We start from the raw sequence: 17,547 nt of genomic DNA on the forward strand, positions 1-17,547 counted from the left end.
TTACCTTGACCCTTCAAATGTGTTTAATGACTAGTGATCGGTATGTATAACAAACTCTGAGGGCCATAGATAATGTTGCTAAGTTTCCAATGCTCTCACTAATGTATATAACTCTTATAACAAACTCTCAGGGCCATAGATAATGTTGCCAAGTTTCCAATGCTCTCCCTAATGTATACAACTCTTTGTTATAAGTGGGATTGTTAAGAGATGCACCATTGAGTTTCTCACTAAAATAAGCAATGAGTTGTTTCTCTTGCATTAGAATAGCTCCAATATCTATTTTTGAAGCATCACATTTAATCTCGAAAGCTTTATTAAAATGATGTAAAGATAGTAATGGTGCCAAAAATTGACTTTGATTTTAATAAGCTAAATGCATTTTCCTATTCTTCACCCCACTTGAACCCTATGGATTTCTTAATGATTTCAGTCAATGAAAAGGTTATCGTACTAAAGTCTTTAACAAACCTCCTATAGAAACTAGCCAAACCATGAAAACTTCTAACTTCTGTTATTGATTTCGGTGTAGGCCATTCTTGAATAGCCTTAACATTAGCCTTGTCCATCTCTATACGTTTTGCACTTACAACATATCTAAGAAAAATAATTTTATCCATGCAAGTCACACTTTTTCAAAAGGACTCTTTTCTAAGCACATCAAGAACTTGTCTAAAATGATCTATATCAAACTCCTTACTATAAATCAAAATATCATCAAAATAGACAACTACAAACTTACCAATGAAAACACGCAAAACATGATTCATCAATCTCATAAAAGTATTAGGTGCCTTAGTAAATCCAAAAGGCATAACCAACCACTCATACAAACCATATTTAGTTTTAAAAGCAATTTTCCATTCATCCCCTTTTTTCATCCTAATTTGATGATAACAACTTTTTAAATCAATTTTCAAAAATATTTTAGAACCATGCAATTCATCCAACATATCATCTAATGTGGGAATAAGATGTCGATACTTTACAGTGATGTTATTGATAGCCTTGCAATCGACATACATTCGCCAAGTCTTATCTTTCTTTGGGACAAGAAGCACGGGAACTGCATAAGAACTCATGCTCTCACGAATGTATCCTTTTGACATCAACTCCTCCACTTGTCGTTGGAGTTCCTTAGACTCTTCAAGATTGCTCCTATATGCCGGTCTATTTGGTATAGATGCTCCTGGAACAAAGTTGATTTGATGTTCAATTCCCCTAATTGGCGGCAAGCCACTATCTCTTCTAGAAAGACATCTTCAAATTCTTGTAAAAGAACTTTAACAACACAAGAAACATAGGAATCCAAATTATCAAAGTTAAAGTATGCCTCCTTATACACAAGTAAAATCATAGGCGATTCAAAAAGATAAGCATGTTTAAGATCACTAGATTTTGCAAAGAAATTAAGGTTTTTCCCTATTTTTTCTACACTCTTCTTTCCTCATCCTTTCTTTCTTCTCTCCACTCATTTTTCTCCACCCTCGGCCTCCTTTCTATTTTTTTCTTTTTGGTCGTGACCCTCCCTTAATTTCCTAAGGGTCGAAACTTTGTCCCCTTTTGTTTTCAACTCATGGCTCACTTTATTTTCACTTTTCCTCACATTTTCACCATGTTGTTCTGCGTGTTCTTCCACTTTTGTCGAATATGAGTGCACTTTCTTATAGCTTTTCTTCAACTGAATTTAATCTTCATACACTTGCTTTGGTGTTAGTGGGGCAAGTATATAAATTCTACCATCTTTCTCCAATGAATACTTGTTCTTAAACCCATCATGCTTGGCTTTTCTTATCAAATTGCAAAGGCCTTGATGCGAACCTCGTGATCACGTGGTCACACAACCCACACGCAAAGACATCAATTCGTGGAAAGCCAAGTAAATCAGGTTTGATAGGAGTGTGACACAAAGATAACTTGTACTTAGGCACCAGCACTATTCGAAACTGAGACCCCTACCCAACGAATATTGATTCGCGAACGAGAAGTATAAGGAATGATGCCACGAAGACAGTTGTTCTTCGATAAGTCGGTTTTTAGTTCTTTAGAGAACCATGGAAGGGAGATTATCTCACCAACACACACATACAAAGTGGGGCAAACAAGAAGTTTTATTAATCTGAATTGTCTAACCTTACATGTCTGCTTTTGCCCTTCTTTATAGTGACTCCAAACTAAAATAAACCCTAATGGACCCCTTATGTGGACTTATATGATGCCCACTTACAATTAAACCCAAATAATATAAATAAATCCTAAACTAATGATGTGCCGTGAATGATTCGAAAATCGGCAACAATAAATCTGATGAAAATGGATGACGGATGGGTCTAGTTGTGTTGTTTTTCTTTTGGTGTTTAGGCTGGATTATAGTGATTTCAAGGTAAATAAGATGGAGGATAGACTAGAATGATACTTTGATAAGTCGATCTGGACGCCACAAAGATCAATCTAGGATTTCGACGCCACTCTTTGTGATTGAAGAGTGACAAGTTAGGTAGGGTTCTTCACAAATCAATTTGGAAGAACAACTCTTAATTCTGTTAATTAAGTTTCAAATCTTGGCCAAAAGTCCTTTATTACATATTCTGATACTATATTTATAATTGAAACATCCCTCCAAAGTTAGGAAAAATTCAACATGGCAGAAGTCAAGCCCAAAAAATAAACTTTGACAAACTAACCTAGACAAATTAACTAGCACACGTTTTTTGACATTTCTAACATAAACAGACCAAATTTAAAACAATCATATCTTCTTACACAAAAGTCCAATGCAGTCATGGTTGGAGAATCTAGAAAGAGCACGTTCTGAACTTGAAATCCACCTAGATTAGTATTGTTTTCACATGCAATGGAAGACTTCAAATTCGGGTTCAAATTCATTTGTTGTTCTGACCATAAACAGCATCAATTCCTTCACTTATTTGCATATCAACCCAAATTCAAGTAGCCCAGCATCAAAAGAACCATTAAGGGCTTTTCCCATCTTCAAGTTCCAATTGTAGGCAAATAAACATCCTTGAACCAATTTCAAACTGATTGTTAATTTTTAACTGCGATGCAGCTTCAATTATTCCAATTTGACTCGTCAAGGCCCTTTGCAGTTGTTTCGCTCTCGCTCTTGTCATTGGGCCATCTGAATCTTCTTGCATATTAGATTTAGCTTTACAAGATGGATTATAATTCCCATGATGCACATCATCAGCCTCTGGTTGAAAATGATTTGTCCTCAAATCAGAATCGTCATCGTCATCGTCATTGTCATCCAAGTATGGAGTCAAGTCTTTCACATTAAAAGTAGCTGATACGTTGTAATCACAAGAAGATCTACCTTATATGCATTGTCACTCACCTTCTCTATAATCCGAAATGGACCATCAGCTCTTGGCATCAACTTGGACTTACGTTTGCATGGGAATCTGCCCTTGCTAATATGAATCCAAACAAGATCTCTAGGTTCAAACCTAACCATTTTCCGCCCCTTGTTAGCTTGTTTAGCATACTTTGTCGTTTTCTCCTCAATATGTAATCGAACCTGCTCATGTAGTTTCTTTATCAATTCTGCCTTTCTAATTCCATCCATAGATGTCCTCTCATCAATTGGAATATGAACAAGATCAATAGGAACACAAGGATTAAAGTCATACACAACCTCAAATGGTGAAAATTTTGTAGCCCCATGCACACTACGATTATATCCAAACTCCACAATAGGAAAACAAGTATCCCAACTCTTCAAATTCTTATGTATAATAGCTCATAACAAAGAAGATAAAGTTTGGTTTTCTACCTCAGTTTGTCCATCAGTTTGTGGATGACATGCCGTACTGAAAAGTAACTTTGTTCCAAGCTTCCTCCAAAGAGTTTTCCAAAAGTGGCTTAAGAACTTTGTATCATGATCAGAGACAATGCTTTAGTAACTCCATGTAAACGAACAATCTCTTTAAAGAACAAATCAGCAACATGTACTGCATCGTCAGTTTTGTTGCAAGGAATGAAATGAGACATTTTGGAGAATCGATCAACCACGACCATTATTGAATCCTTTCCACTCTGTGTTCTTAGTAACCCAAGTACAAAGTCCATGCTAACATCCATCCATGGTTGCTCTGGAATAGGCAATGGCATATACAATCCATATGCATTCTCCTTAACCTTAGCTTTCTTGCAAATAACACATCTCTCAATCACCTTGTGCACATCCCGTAACATGCTAGGCAAAAAAAAATGTTATTTCAGCAGCTCATAAGTCTTCTTCTCCCCAAAATGACCACTAAGACCACCACCATGAGCCTCTCGCACAAGCAACTCCTGTAACGATCCTGAAGGAATACACATTCTGCCCATTTTGAACAAGTAACCTTCATGCATAAAGAACCCATCACAAGCTCCCTTTGCACATTCGGCAACCACATTAGCAAAGTAGGAATCATTAGCATACTGTTCATTCAGATTGATCCTTCAAGTCAAAGAATATATATATATATATATATATATAAAGAGAGAGAGAGAGAGAGTGAGAGAGAAGAGAGAAAGAGAGAGTGTGTGGTGCTGTCGGAGCTACATCTACTCCGTCCACCGTTGGATTGTTCTCATTTCTGACTATGTTGTTCCTTCCAACCTTCTCTCAACATTGACCGAACGGATGTGTTATCCAATCAACGAGGTAAGAGATATTGATCTCGCAATATTTCTACTATTCTGCATTTTCAATTCTGGAACTATAAAGAAGTGGTGAAGTTGCAGCATAGTGAATGGATTTTCTTCATGATTTCTCTTATGGCTGTCATAGACATGAAGGCCTTTGCCATATGTGAAGATTAAATCACAGTTCTTTGGAAAAAGTTTCATTTTTCTTGCTAGTTTCAGAGTGGTTTGTTGTAGCTTGATCTCCTTTATTCACCGTTGGATCGTTACCATTTTTGAGTATATTGTTCTTCGAAACCTACTCTACATCTTGACCGAACGGATCATTGTTACAATCAGTTTGCTGGGAGATATTGGCCTCGTAATTCTGTAATTCTCTTCTTCCTTCATGAACTAATCTGCATCTTGTTGTTTATGAGATTAGGTTGCTGTTATTTCTGAGTTTAGGTTGCTTCTTGGACTCAGTTTATCTTGTTAGAATTTTGTTCTCTCTAGTATTTGTATGCTACCATAATGTCTCTATGTTCTTCTATGGAAAATGTTCCAATGGTTAGCTCTAACATTGAACAACACAATCAAGTTAAGTCTGGACTTGCATTAAGATTAGAACTGCAAGATATGTTGAATAGCCATGGGATGAGGATTTCTCAGTTTCAAGCTGATTCTGATTGTAGCATAGAGAAACACTATACTATCCAAGCTTCTAATGTTGTTCCAGAAATGAACCATGTGTTGGGTTCTAAAGTTGATGAGGTGAAGGTAGGGTCTCATCAACAAGAACAACTAAAACTTAGACCCAAATTGAATTTTTTAAATGCTTTGAAGGGTTCTGATGTTGATGACAATGAGGGTAGCAAGAGCCTTGGCATTAGTTCAGTCTGTAATCTGCACTTTGCTCCCCCTACTATGACTGATGGTCGTGTGACAGTAGCTCCTCCACTTGATGTGTTTGAAGTTGGCTGTGAATTTTGGAAATCCACCCTAGTTGGTCATTTTGTGGGGCAGAAATTACCGTATCCCGTGGTTAATTCTATTGCCAAAAGAATATGGGGCTCCTACGGTTTATCAGAAGTTTTGTCTTCGGATAATGGTTTCTTCATCTTCACTTTTGATTCTGTCGATCATGTCACTAATGTGCTGGAAAGAGCCCCATGGCACATGGCAAACAGGCCTTTGGTGCTTAAACGTTGGCAACTGAACATGCAATTTTTGAAAGATGATTTGGCCAGAGTTCCAGTATGGGTTAGGCTGTATAATGTCCCTCTCGAGTATTGGACTATTAAGGGGTTGAGCTGTGTAGTGAGTGCTATTGGAGTCCCCCTTCATGCGGATCATACTACATTGTTGCGTAAAAGGCTTAGTTACGCAAGAGTTTGCGTTGAGATAGATGCTTCGAAGACGTTGGTTAAGGAATATGATCTTCGCTGTCCAAATGGGTTATTCATAACAATTTCAGCTGAGTACGAATGGATACCGTCGAAGTGCAGTAATTGCAATGTCTTTGGACACACCACAACGCTATGTGCTACTAATAACATTGATAATCTTAAAGTGGTGGCAGAGGGTAAGAGGAATCTAGGAGCTATGAACTCTAAATCTACGGATAACAAGCAGAATCAATTTCAGTGGCAGGTAGTTGGTAAACGAAACAAGGGTTCTGTGAGTGGGTAGAATGCTCCCTTGGCATCTAAAGTGGGTAATTGTAATGAGAATGCTTGTTCAACATCTGGTATACATATGTCTGATTGTAATATGAATGATCATGTGGCATCAGATGTGCGCAATGTTGCTTGTCATGAAGATGAAAATCCTTCCTCTCCTCTTGTCTTGAAGAGCTTACGACAAGACATGAAACAGGAGCAAGGGGCTGCAAGTACCGCTTTAGATCAAGATATGGACGCAATGGGAGGTGATACAGATGGGGAACGAACCGATAAGGAGTTAACATCAACGATCCTGACAACCCCTCAAACCCTGAATTCCACCGAAAGGGAAACTGTTAATCAGTTAGCTATTAAGGCTAGAGACTTTCTAGAGAAAAAGAAAAAGGGTTCAAAAGCCTATTCAAAGAAGAATACGAAATCTGGCTCCCCTCCAGGAGGCACGTCAAGGTAATCTTTGTGTTGCTGTTTGTACTCCTCTCTATTTTCCTATGATTATTGGATGTTGGAATATTAGAGGTTTGAATGATCCTATAAAGCATTCAGAATTGTGTCGGCTCATCCATCAAGAAAGGATAGCTCTTTTTGGTCTGGTTGAAACTCGAGTTAAAGACAAGAATAAAGATAATGTTTCTCAACTTCTTCTGCGTTCTTGGTCCTTCTTGTATAATTATGATTTCTCTTGTCGTGGTCGTATTTGGGTTTATTGGAATGCTGATACGGTGAAGGTGGATGTTTTCGGAATGTCAGACCAGGCTATTCATGTTTCTGTCATTACATTAGCTACCAATATCAGTTTCAATACTTCAATTATTTATGGAGACAATAATGATTCCTTACGTGAGGCATTATGGTCTGATATAGTGAGTCATAGTGATGGATGGGAGTCAACCCCGTGGATTCTTATGAGTGACTTTAATGCTATCCGCAACCAGTCGGACAGGTTAGGAGGGTCTACTACGTGGGCCGGTACTATGGACAGATTGGATACATGTATTCGAGAAGCGAAAGTAGATGATCTTTGGTATTCAGGTATGCATTATACTTGGTCGAACCAATGTCCTGAGAATCTGATTATATGGAAACTAGATAGAGTGCTTGTCAATGAGAAGTGGAATCTGAACTTCCCATTATCGGAAGCGAGATTTTTGCCTTCGGGTATGTCAGACCATTCTCCTATGGTGGTTAAGGTTATTGGCAATGATCAGAACATAAAGAAACCATTCAAATTCTTCGATATGTGGATGGATCATGACGAGTTCATGCCCTTGGTGAAGAAGGTATGGGATCAGAATTCGGGGGGTTGTCCAATGTATCAGCTGTGTTGCAAACTAAGAAAGCTAAAGCAGGAATTGAAACTTTTCAATATGACTCACTTCTCCAACATTTCAGATAGAGTTGAAGATGCAAAAAACGAAATGGATAAGGCTCAACAGGCTCTGCATACAGCGCATGAGAATCCAATTTTGTGCATGCGGGAAAGGGATGCTGTTCGTAAATATGCTTCTACCGTCAGGGCTGAAGAGAGTTTTTTCAAACAGAAGGCAATGATACAATGGCTTAGCTTGGGGGATCAGAATACTAGCTACTTTCACAAATCAGTAAATGGAAGACAGAATAGAAATAAGCTTCTATCACTTACAAGGGAGGATGGAGAGGTTGTCGAAGGACACGAGGCAGTCAAATCATAAGTAATTGCATACTTCCATTGTGTGTTAGGAGTAGATCAGATGCCTAGGGTTCTGAACGAGGAAGTGATGGAATCGGCAATTAACTTGAAACTGTCTTCAACGCAACAGCTTGTACTCGCACAAGATGTAACAAGGGAGGAGATTAAGCATGCTATGTTTAGTTTGAAGAACAACAAAGCCCTTGGTCCGGATGGCTTTAACGCAGGTTTCTTGTTGCGATGTCGCGGTCGTACAAATTAATTACCCTAGCTTAAAACACACAAGATAGTATAGAGCAAGCAAGGGGTCGATCCCACGAGGAAGTTTTAAGTCAGATTTTTATGTTGTACGTTATGTAATTGGGGGGATTTGGTTTGTGATTATCTAAACTATGGCAGCAATTAAACTAGCAAATAAAATCAATTAAAACCGAAACTTATCAAGAAAAACAAACCTTGGTCGCAAGCACACATCCACCAACAGAAATTAGAACCGATCCTTGAAACGAAAATTGCAATTTATGTTCTGAAATTTTATCTTTTCTTAACATTGATTAATTAACGGATCCGCCGTATAACTAATCCTAACCAATAAACAATCAAAATGTTCGCACTAATGATTCAATTTAATGGTAGCTTTAAGAACTAGATAATTTCATCAAGATTAACATACAAGCTGTCTGCAGCTTGTATCACTTTGATCAAATGTTCTCCCTAAGTTCAATAATGTAGTTCCGCCACAATTATCAAGCTTAGTTGCTTCACAAGTTCATATATCACAACTCCGGTTTTGATATTAAACTTAGCAATAGATTGTTCACAACAATAACTTAGAGTCCGCTCTAGCAATCATCAACAACAATCATAGAAAATATGCATAGGAAAACAATCATACTCATTCATAACATAAACTGAAAATAGAAGGAAGAATAAATCTCACGGTTCTTGAAATCCGAAGGTTTGTTGTGTCCTTGCAACCAAGAAAAGAGCTTAGCCTTGCATAACTATTGAACAACTACTTCTAAAGAATGAAAAGAGCATGATTTTTTGGGTTTGTAGAGGAGAGAATTTGTGTTTATTCTCTGCTGGCTGCTGCCTCCTTCTGCTCTCCCTCTTTTCTGCTGGCTGCTGCCCCTTCTCTCTTTCTTTTTATATGCTAAGAAACCCTAGTCTCTATTTTACAAAATAGTCCTTCCTTAAGTTGACAATTTACATTTAAGTACTTCAATAACTATTTTTCCTAAAAAGGAGAAATAGCCTTGCATGAAATCTTCAAACTCTGACTTAGAGGAGCTAAATTTCTGATATAAAAACTTGGATGTAATTTGGACTCGTTTCTTCACGAAACCTATTTGCTGGCAGAATTCAGTTGTCATCTTTGGAAAATCATATCTCCCTCATATGACATTGTTTTTGGCTGCAATTTTGAGCGTGGATAGGTCTTTGAATTAGGAATCCATGAAAATTTAGTTTGCATCAATTGGACTTCTGTAGCTTCAGATATTAAATTTTGAATGGCCAAAGGTCAACACTGGCAGAATGCGAGATTTGACTTTGCAGGATGTGATTTCCACGATCTTTCTCTTTTATTTTTCTTGCATTACATTTCGAGAAAGGTATGGATGTTAGCTTTTTAGTGCCACTGGAATTACTTCATTTCGATCTCTAGAACTCACGCTCTGCACAAAACATCGACTGAACGTCAAACCTGCCAATTACCTCCAATTACCTCCTTTTTGCATCTTTCATCCAAAAATGCCTTCAAAACATAAAACAAAGAATATCAAGGCATTTTATATATAAAACATGGACAAAACATTAGGTAGATGTGGGTGAAACTATTGAATAATATGGTTACATCATTTCTTCAAAAGAATGTGGCACATAGTTGGGGAAGATGTAATCAACGTTGTTAGATCCTTCTTTCAGACTCGTAGAATGCTTAAAGAAATGAATGCTACATCCATTTCCCTTATTCCTAAAGTTGCTAATCCTACAAGGTTGATAGATTTTCATCCTATATCTTGCTGCAATACAGTGTACAAATGCATCGCTAAGATTCTAGCTGGGAGAATCAAAGTTGTTTTGTCATCCTTAGTTGGTTCATATCAAACTGCTTTTATCTCAGGACGGAGAATTAGTGATAACATTCTTTTGTCTCAGGAACTAATGAAAGGCTATCATAAATCTACGGGACCTGCTCGTTGTGCTATGAAAGTTGATCTGATGAAGGCTTATGACTCGGTGCGGTGGGATTTCGTTGACGCTATGTTAATAAAAATGGGATTCCCTAGAACAGTCATTGATTGGATCATGGTTTGTGTTACATCATGTCAATTCTCTATCAACGTTAATGGTGAGCTTGCAGGTTACTTTCAAGGGGGGAAGAGGGCTGAGACAAGGGGATCAATTGTCCCTATATTTGTTTGTCCTATGTATGGAAATCCTTTCGGGACTATTCTGCAAGATGAGTGCCAACCAAGAATTCAAGTTCCACTGAGATGCAAGAAGGACAAAATTTCTCATCTCTGTTTTGCTGACGACTTGATGATTTTTAACAACGGGGATGTAAACTCAATTTGTATAATCAGAACTGTGCTCACAAGGTTTCAAGATCTATCAGGTCTGTATCCAAATCCAAACAAAAGTGACATCTTCTTGAGCGGTGTGTTAAATGCGGAGAGGGAACAAATTATTCATATTCTTGGGTTTAGAGAGGGGGAGCTCCCTATGAAATATTTGGGAGTACCTCTTCTTTTGTCTAGACTAAAGGCTGTTTATTGTAAGGGCCTCGTGGATCGAATCACCTCTAAAGTTCGACATTGGACTTGTAGAACACTCTCGTATGTAGGACGAGTACAACTGATTAATTCAATCTTATTTTCCATACAGGTCTATTGGGCATCTCTCTTTCTCTTACCTGGGTAAGTAATTAAAAATATGGAGAAAATTATGAAATCCTTTCTTTGGTCAGGTTCAAATATGAGAACTACTAGGGCTAAAGTGGCCTGGGAACAGGTATGTCTTCCAAAAAAGGAGAGGGGGCTAGGAATAAAAAGGATAACAGAATGGAACAAGATTGCTTTGTTGAAACACATTTGGAACCTGTGCAATGACTCAGATGGCTCAATATGGTCTACTTGGATCAGATCCAATCTGTTGCGAGGTAGGAATTTCTAGACAATCAAGACGCCACAGAATTGCTCTTGGGCTTGGGGAAAGATTCTAAAGCTTAGATCTTTAGCATGGCCGAAGATGAAGTACATCATAGGAGATGGAATGACAACCTCTCTATGGTTTGACAATTGGCATCCTCACAGCCTACTCGTGGATTCTTACGGGGAAAGATTCATCTATGATTCAGGTATGGCCAAGAACGCGAACGTGAATGTGCTAATTCATAACTCAGAATGGAAAACTCCTACCACCCAAGCTATTGGCTGGCACCCCATTATAGAAGTTATTCCTTCCAATTCTAATCCTAAGATGGGGCAAAAGGATGAGATAGTTTGGTTGGATTTGCCAAATCACAAATTCTCGGTCAAAGTAGCTTGGGAACAACTAAGACGTCATTGTCAGATGGTTGAATGGCATGACATTGTGTGGTTCAAGAATGTTGTTCCAAGACATTCATTTCTTCCATGGATGGCTGTCCAACAGAAACTCACAACTCAAGATAAACTTCATCGGTATGGTATACATGGTCCCAATAGATGCTCACTTTGTCTCCGCCACAATGAGGATCACAACCACTTGTTCTTTGAATGCTCCTATACTAAAGCGATCTGGTGGGATGTTTGTGACAGATGCGACATTCCAAGAATGACAAAAGGCTGGGATGAATGGATTCGATGGGCCACTGTCTCTTGGCATGGTAAGAGTTTCGTCAATTTTTCTCGTAAACTGAGTTTCGCAGCTACAGTGTATCATGTATGGCAAGAACGGAATGCAAGGATCTTTGCTGGAATGTCTAGAACGTCGAATTTGGTCTTTAATCAAATCGAATGTATCATTCGTGATAAGCTTGATTTGATGAGGAATGTCGTACCAACAAATGAAAACAAAAGGATCCAACGAGCTTGGAGGGTGAATAACATAGATTCTTAATTTGTTAGTTAGCTGGTTGTATTGGTTTCCCTAACGAATCTAGTGATGTTCCAGTTTTATGGTCGGTGGCTAGCCTGTAGCCATCTGTTGTTTTATGTTTCTGTTATCATTGTAAATCTGGGATATGCCCCTTATAATGCTTGTATCTTCTTCTTTTAATACATACGTCAACTTACCAAAAAAAAAAGCATACTGTTCCTTCACTTGTTCAAAACCCATCAGCTTTGCATTCAACATAGAGATCAATGCAAACCTCCTAGAAAGAGCATCAGCAACCACGTTAACTTGCCCTTTCTTGTACTTTATGATGTAAGGAAATGACTCCATAAACTCCACCCATTTAGCATGTCTGCGATTCAGCTTGCTTTGCCCCTTAAGATACTTCAAGGATTCATGATCAGTATGTATAACAAATTCTTTAGGCAACAAGTAGTGCTGTCATACCTCTAGAGCCCGAATCAAAGCATAGAACTCCTTGTCGTAAATAGAGTAGTTCAAACGTGCTCCATTTTAACTTTTCACTGAAGAATGCAATCGGCCTCTTTTCTTGCAGCAAGACAGCCCCAATTCCAACTCCAGAAGCATCGCACTCTATTTCGAATGTTTTAGCAAAGTCTGGAAGTGCTAAAACTGGAGCAGTACACAACTTTTCCTTAATTAGCTCAAAAGCTTTATGGGCATCTTCACTCCATCTAAAGTCGTTCCCTTTTTTCAAGCATTCTGTCATAGGAGCAACAATAGAGCTGAAGTCTTTCACAAATTGCCTGTAGAAAGAAGCTAAACCATGGAAACTCACATCAACAATACTAGCAGGTTTTGGCCAGTCCCGAATTGCCTCAATTTTCTCCTCATCAACCTTAACTCCCCTGCTAGAGATAATATATCCAAGAAACACGACACTTTCTTTACAGAAGTAACACTTTGTGAGTTTCTCATACAACTTAGAATCTCGCAAAGTTTCAAACACAACTCTAAGATGCGTCATATGATCATCAAAGGTCTTGCTATACACCAGGATATCATCAAAATATACTACAACAAAAAACCTAATATACTTCCTCAAAACATGATTCATAAGCCTCATAAATGTACTAGGCGCATTAGATAACCCAAACGACATTACCATCCATTCATATAACTCCTGTTTAGTTTTAAATGCTGTTTTCCATTCATCTCCTTCTTTCATTCTGATTTGGTGATAACCACTCATCAAATCAACTTTAGAAAACAATGCAGCACCATGCAAATCATCAAGCCTGGGTATAGGAAATCGATACTTAACTGTTATTTTGTTGATAGCGTGGCTGTCCATACACATCCTCATGGTACCATCTTTCTTCAGTACAAGCAAAGTAGGTACGAAACATGGACTAAGTGATTCTCGCACATAGCCCTTCTCCAAGAGCTCACCAACCTGCCTTTGAATCTCTTTTGCTTCCTCTGGATTACATCTGTATGCTGGTCTGTTAGGAAGTGAAGCTCCCGGCACCAAATCAATTTGATGCTCAATTCCACGAATAGGTGGTAACCCTTTAGGTAATTCATCTGGAAACACATCTTTAAATTCTTCAAGCAATTCCTTAACCTGTATTGGTAAGTCCAATCCTTATACTTGTAGTAATCGCTTTGCCCAGATCGTGAAAACAGCCGCCGCCAAAGCTAATGCTTGTTTGATGTCTCCTTTTTTTGGCTAACAACAGCCCCTTACGTGATTTCACCTTCTTTTGTTGGCTTTGTATCTGATCCTCCCTAACCTGTTGAGAACTCAATGGTAACAAGTTCACCTTCTTTCCATTCAACATAAAAGAATAAGTGTTCTTTCGTCCATTGTAGGTCACATCCTTATCAAACTGCTATGGACGACCCAGCAACAAATGGCTAGCTGACATCGGCGCAACGTCACACAAAACCTCGTCATGAAGGGTAGTTAAACCCAATTTCTCCACCAAGGTAGTTGACGCAACATTAGTGCAACTTCCATTGTCAATGATCATCCCACACACCTTATCTCGAATATGACATCGAGTATGAAAGATGTTCTCGCGTTGCTCATCATTAACGTCAATTTGTGCATTCAGAACCTGTTGCACAACCAATAAATCTCCAGCCATAATTAAGTTTATCAACCTCAATTCCAGCAAGCCTTTCTTCTATTTTTGCCTCCTGCCTTAGATCACAACTGATGCTCTGATACCAGATGATGTGCCGTGAATGATTCGAAAATCAGCAACAATGAATCTGACGGAAATGGATGAAGGATGGGTCTAGTTGTGTTGTCTTTCTTTTGGTGTTTAGGCTGGATAATAGTGATTTCAAGGTAAATAAGATGGAGGATAGACTAGAATGATACTTTGATAAGTCGATCTGGACGCCACAGAGATCAATCTAGGATTTCGACGCCATTCTTTGTGATTGAAGAGTGACAAGTCAGGTAGGGTTCTTCACAAATCAATTTGGAAGAACAACTCTTAATTCTGTGAATTAAGTTTCAAATCTTGGCCAAAAGTCCTTTATTACATATTCTGATACTATATTTATAATTGAAACATCCCTCCAAAGTTAGGAAAAATTCAACATGGCAGAAGTCAAGCCCAAAAAATAAACTTTGACAAACTAACCTAGACAAATTAACTAGCACACGTTTTTTGACATTTCTAACATAAACAGACCAAATTTAAAACAACCATATCTTCTTACACAAAAGTCCAATGCAGTCATGGTTGGAGAATCTAGAAAGAGCACGTTCTGAACTTGAAATCCACCTAGATTAGTATTGTTTTCACATGCAATGGAAGACTTCAAATTCGGGTTCACATTCATTTGTTGTTCTGACCATAAACAACATCAATTCCTTCACTTATTTGCATATCAACCCAAATTCAAGTAGCCCAGCATCAAAAGAACCATCAAGGGCTTTTCCCATCTCCAAGTTCCAATTGTAGGTAAATAAACATCCTTGAACCAATTTCAAACTGATTGTTAATTTTTATCTCCGACGCAGCTTCAATTATTTCAATTTGACTCGTCAAGGCCCTTTACAGTTGTTTCGCTCTCGCTCTTGTCATTGGGCCATCTGAATCTTCTTGCATATTAGATTTAGCTTTACAAGATGGATTATAATTCCCATGATGCACATCAACTAAGAAGAAAATAATAGTAACAATAAGAAATCCGAAATTAATATCCTAAATATGGTAGCATCAGATTTGTCACCATTAAGAAGTCCCAAATAGACTAGGAAATCTGATCTGAAGGTAGAATTTATTATGAAGTCTTCTTTCCTTTTTGTAGTTAGGATTAATAAGGAATCCTTGTAAGAAAAGGATTCTGAAATAATTATGAATCCTTGCCACATTTGGAAACTATGTTGCAGCCCATTAAAGATCTTTGGAGAATTAGGAGATTCCCAAATAAGCTGCCACATCCTTTTAGGAAAAGAATCCTAGTCAAATAGGAAGTCCACAAGTCAAAAGGAAATAAATAACAAAATTTGTACCGCCTCTATTGACCTATGTTTCGATACCTTTCCGAACTCCGATTGACCTGACATTTTAACCAAGGTATGAAAACATGTTAGAAGACTCCACATAAAATTGCAGCTCGATCCAACGGTCGGATTGAGAATTATGACTATTGCTGTAAAACTGGATAGTTGCACTTTTTACGTCAAAATCTGAATTTGACCTTTCCTGGATCGTATCAGGCCTCCCTAGTAATAGATGAGTAACATGCATAGGCAGAACATCACATATCACTTCATCGTTATACTTGCCTATTGGAAAAGAAATCATCACTTGTCTATTCACCCTACCAACACCACATTCATTCAACCATTGAAGCGGATAAGGCCCCTCATGCTTTATGGTATTCAATCCCAACTTTCTAACCAAAGTAACACTAGCAACATTAGTACAACTACCACTATCAATAATCATATTACATACCTTATCGTTGATTAGGCATCTAGTATGGAAGATGTTCCCCCTTTGTTGCTCCACATCATCCTCCTTAGTCTGAACACTGAGCGACCTTCTAATCACCAAAACTTTATCACCAGCAGCATACTCTAAATCACTAGCATCCTCAAGTGGTGGCATCTCATCACAATCAGACTCCTCACTAGTGGACACAAGCTCTCCATCATCCCTGAGAATCATTACTCGGTGATTTGCACGCTCTGATGCATAGTGTCTCAATCCCTGACACTTGAAACACTTTATATCACAATTACGCTTCGATTGGACTTCTCCTTTAAGTTTTTTTTCACTAGTCGAAACCTGCTTCTTCATAGAGGGAGGTTCGGCAACTTTAGAAGTCATCAAGGGCTTCGATGTCACACTACCCTCTCTCCTATAATTCATCTTCCAACTCGAAAAAGACCCCAAATAAGCTCCCAATCGTGTACTACCCTTCCTTTTCAATTCTCCTTCAACCTTAATGGCCAAATGCACTAACTCTTCCAATTTCAACATAAGATTGTAACTCCACAACAATAGCAATGTCTCTATTCAAGCCATTCAAAAACCTAGAACTAGTTACTTCCTCATCTTCATTAACATTAGCTCTAATCATAGCCACCTCTAATTCTTTCTGATACTCTTCCGCACTCTCACTACCCTGTGTAATCATTTGTAAACGATTAAACAACTCCGTATAATAGTGTTTAGGAACATACCTCTTCTTTATTATAGTCTTCAACTCCTCCCACGTGCTAACTGGTCTTTCTCTATTCCTTTTTTTTCTACCACCAAACCATGGTATAATCAGTAAACTCCACTACAACTAACTTAACATTCTTTTCTTCAAAGTACCCATGGATGTCAAAAATCATCTCCATCTTTTTTCCCTAATCGAAGTAAGCTTCCGGATCAATTTTTCCCTCGAAAGCTGGGATTTTTAACTTAATACTACCTAAATTTTGGTCTACATCACCCAGATAATCAAAATCCCTATGCGGCCGAATATGTCCCCTCCTTGGCCAATTTTGGTCATGGAGATTGCAATGATTCGAGCCACGTGATTGAGGATAGGGAAGCTACTATGGCTAGATTTCTAAATGAGCTGAATAGGGGCATTGCGAATGTTGTAGAATTACAACATTGTATGGAATTGGAGGACATGGTCCATATGTTAATGAAGGGGGAGAGACAAATAAAGAGAAGGGGCAGTACATGTTTTTAGACCAATTCGGCTTTATGTTCCTTAACATGGAGGCCGAATCTGAAGAGAGAGGGGGTTGTCCAACCAAAGCCTTATGCAAAGGTCGAACCACCTAAGGCCAAAAATGATGCTCATACGGATGGGAAAGGTAAATCTGAATCTCAACCTACTCGTGATAGAGATATTAAATGTTTTAAGTTTTAGGGAAGGGGCACATTGCATTTCAGTGTCCGAACCGAAGAGTTATGCTTACAAGAGATCATGAGGAGGTTGAATCTAAAAGTGAAGAGATGCCACCTT

General features: G+C 38.3%; 1 protein-coding gene across 1 annotated transcript; it reads right to left on the minus strand.

Moving 5' to 3' along the window:
• Nucleotides 1-386: 386 nt before the first annotated feature.
• On the minus strand, nucleotides 387-16,924 carry LOC133678850 (uncharacterized). Its single transcript, XM_062101363.1, has 11 exons — nucleotides 16,841-16,924; nucleotides 16,543-16,704; nucleotides 16,032-16,448; nucleotides 13,998-14,168; nucleotides 12,560-13,672; nucleotides 12,281-12,468; nucleotides 4,290-4,364; nucleotides 3,940-4,216; nucleotides 3,312-3,706; nucleotides 1,024-1,260; nucleotides 387-597 (listed from the first exon to the last, which is right to left on the minus strand). Exons 1-11 carry the CDS (start codon nucleotides 16,922-16,924, stop codon nucleotides 387-389), a joined length of 3,330 nt encoding a protein of 1,109 aa, XP_061957347.1.
• Between the last annotated feature and the right edge of the window lie 623 nt (nucleotides 16,925-17,547).

Source organism: Populus nigra, chromosome 18 (assembly GCF_951802175.1).
Source record: "Populus nigra chromosome 18, ddPopNigr1.1, whole genome shotgun sequence".
NCBI classification, from domain to species: domain Eukaryota; kingdom Viridiplantae; phylum Streptophyta; class Magnoliopsida; order Malpighiales; family Salicaceae; genus Populus; species Populus nigra.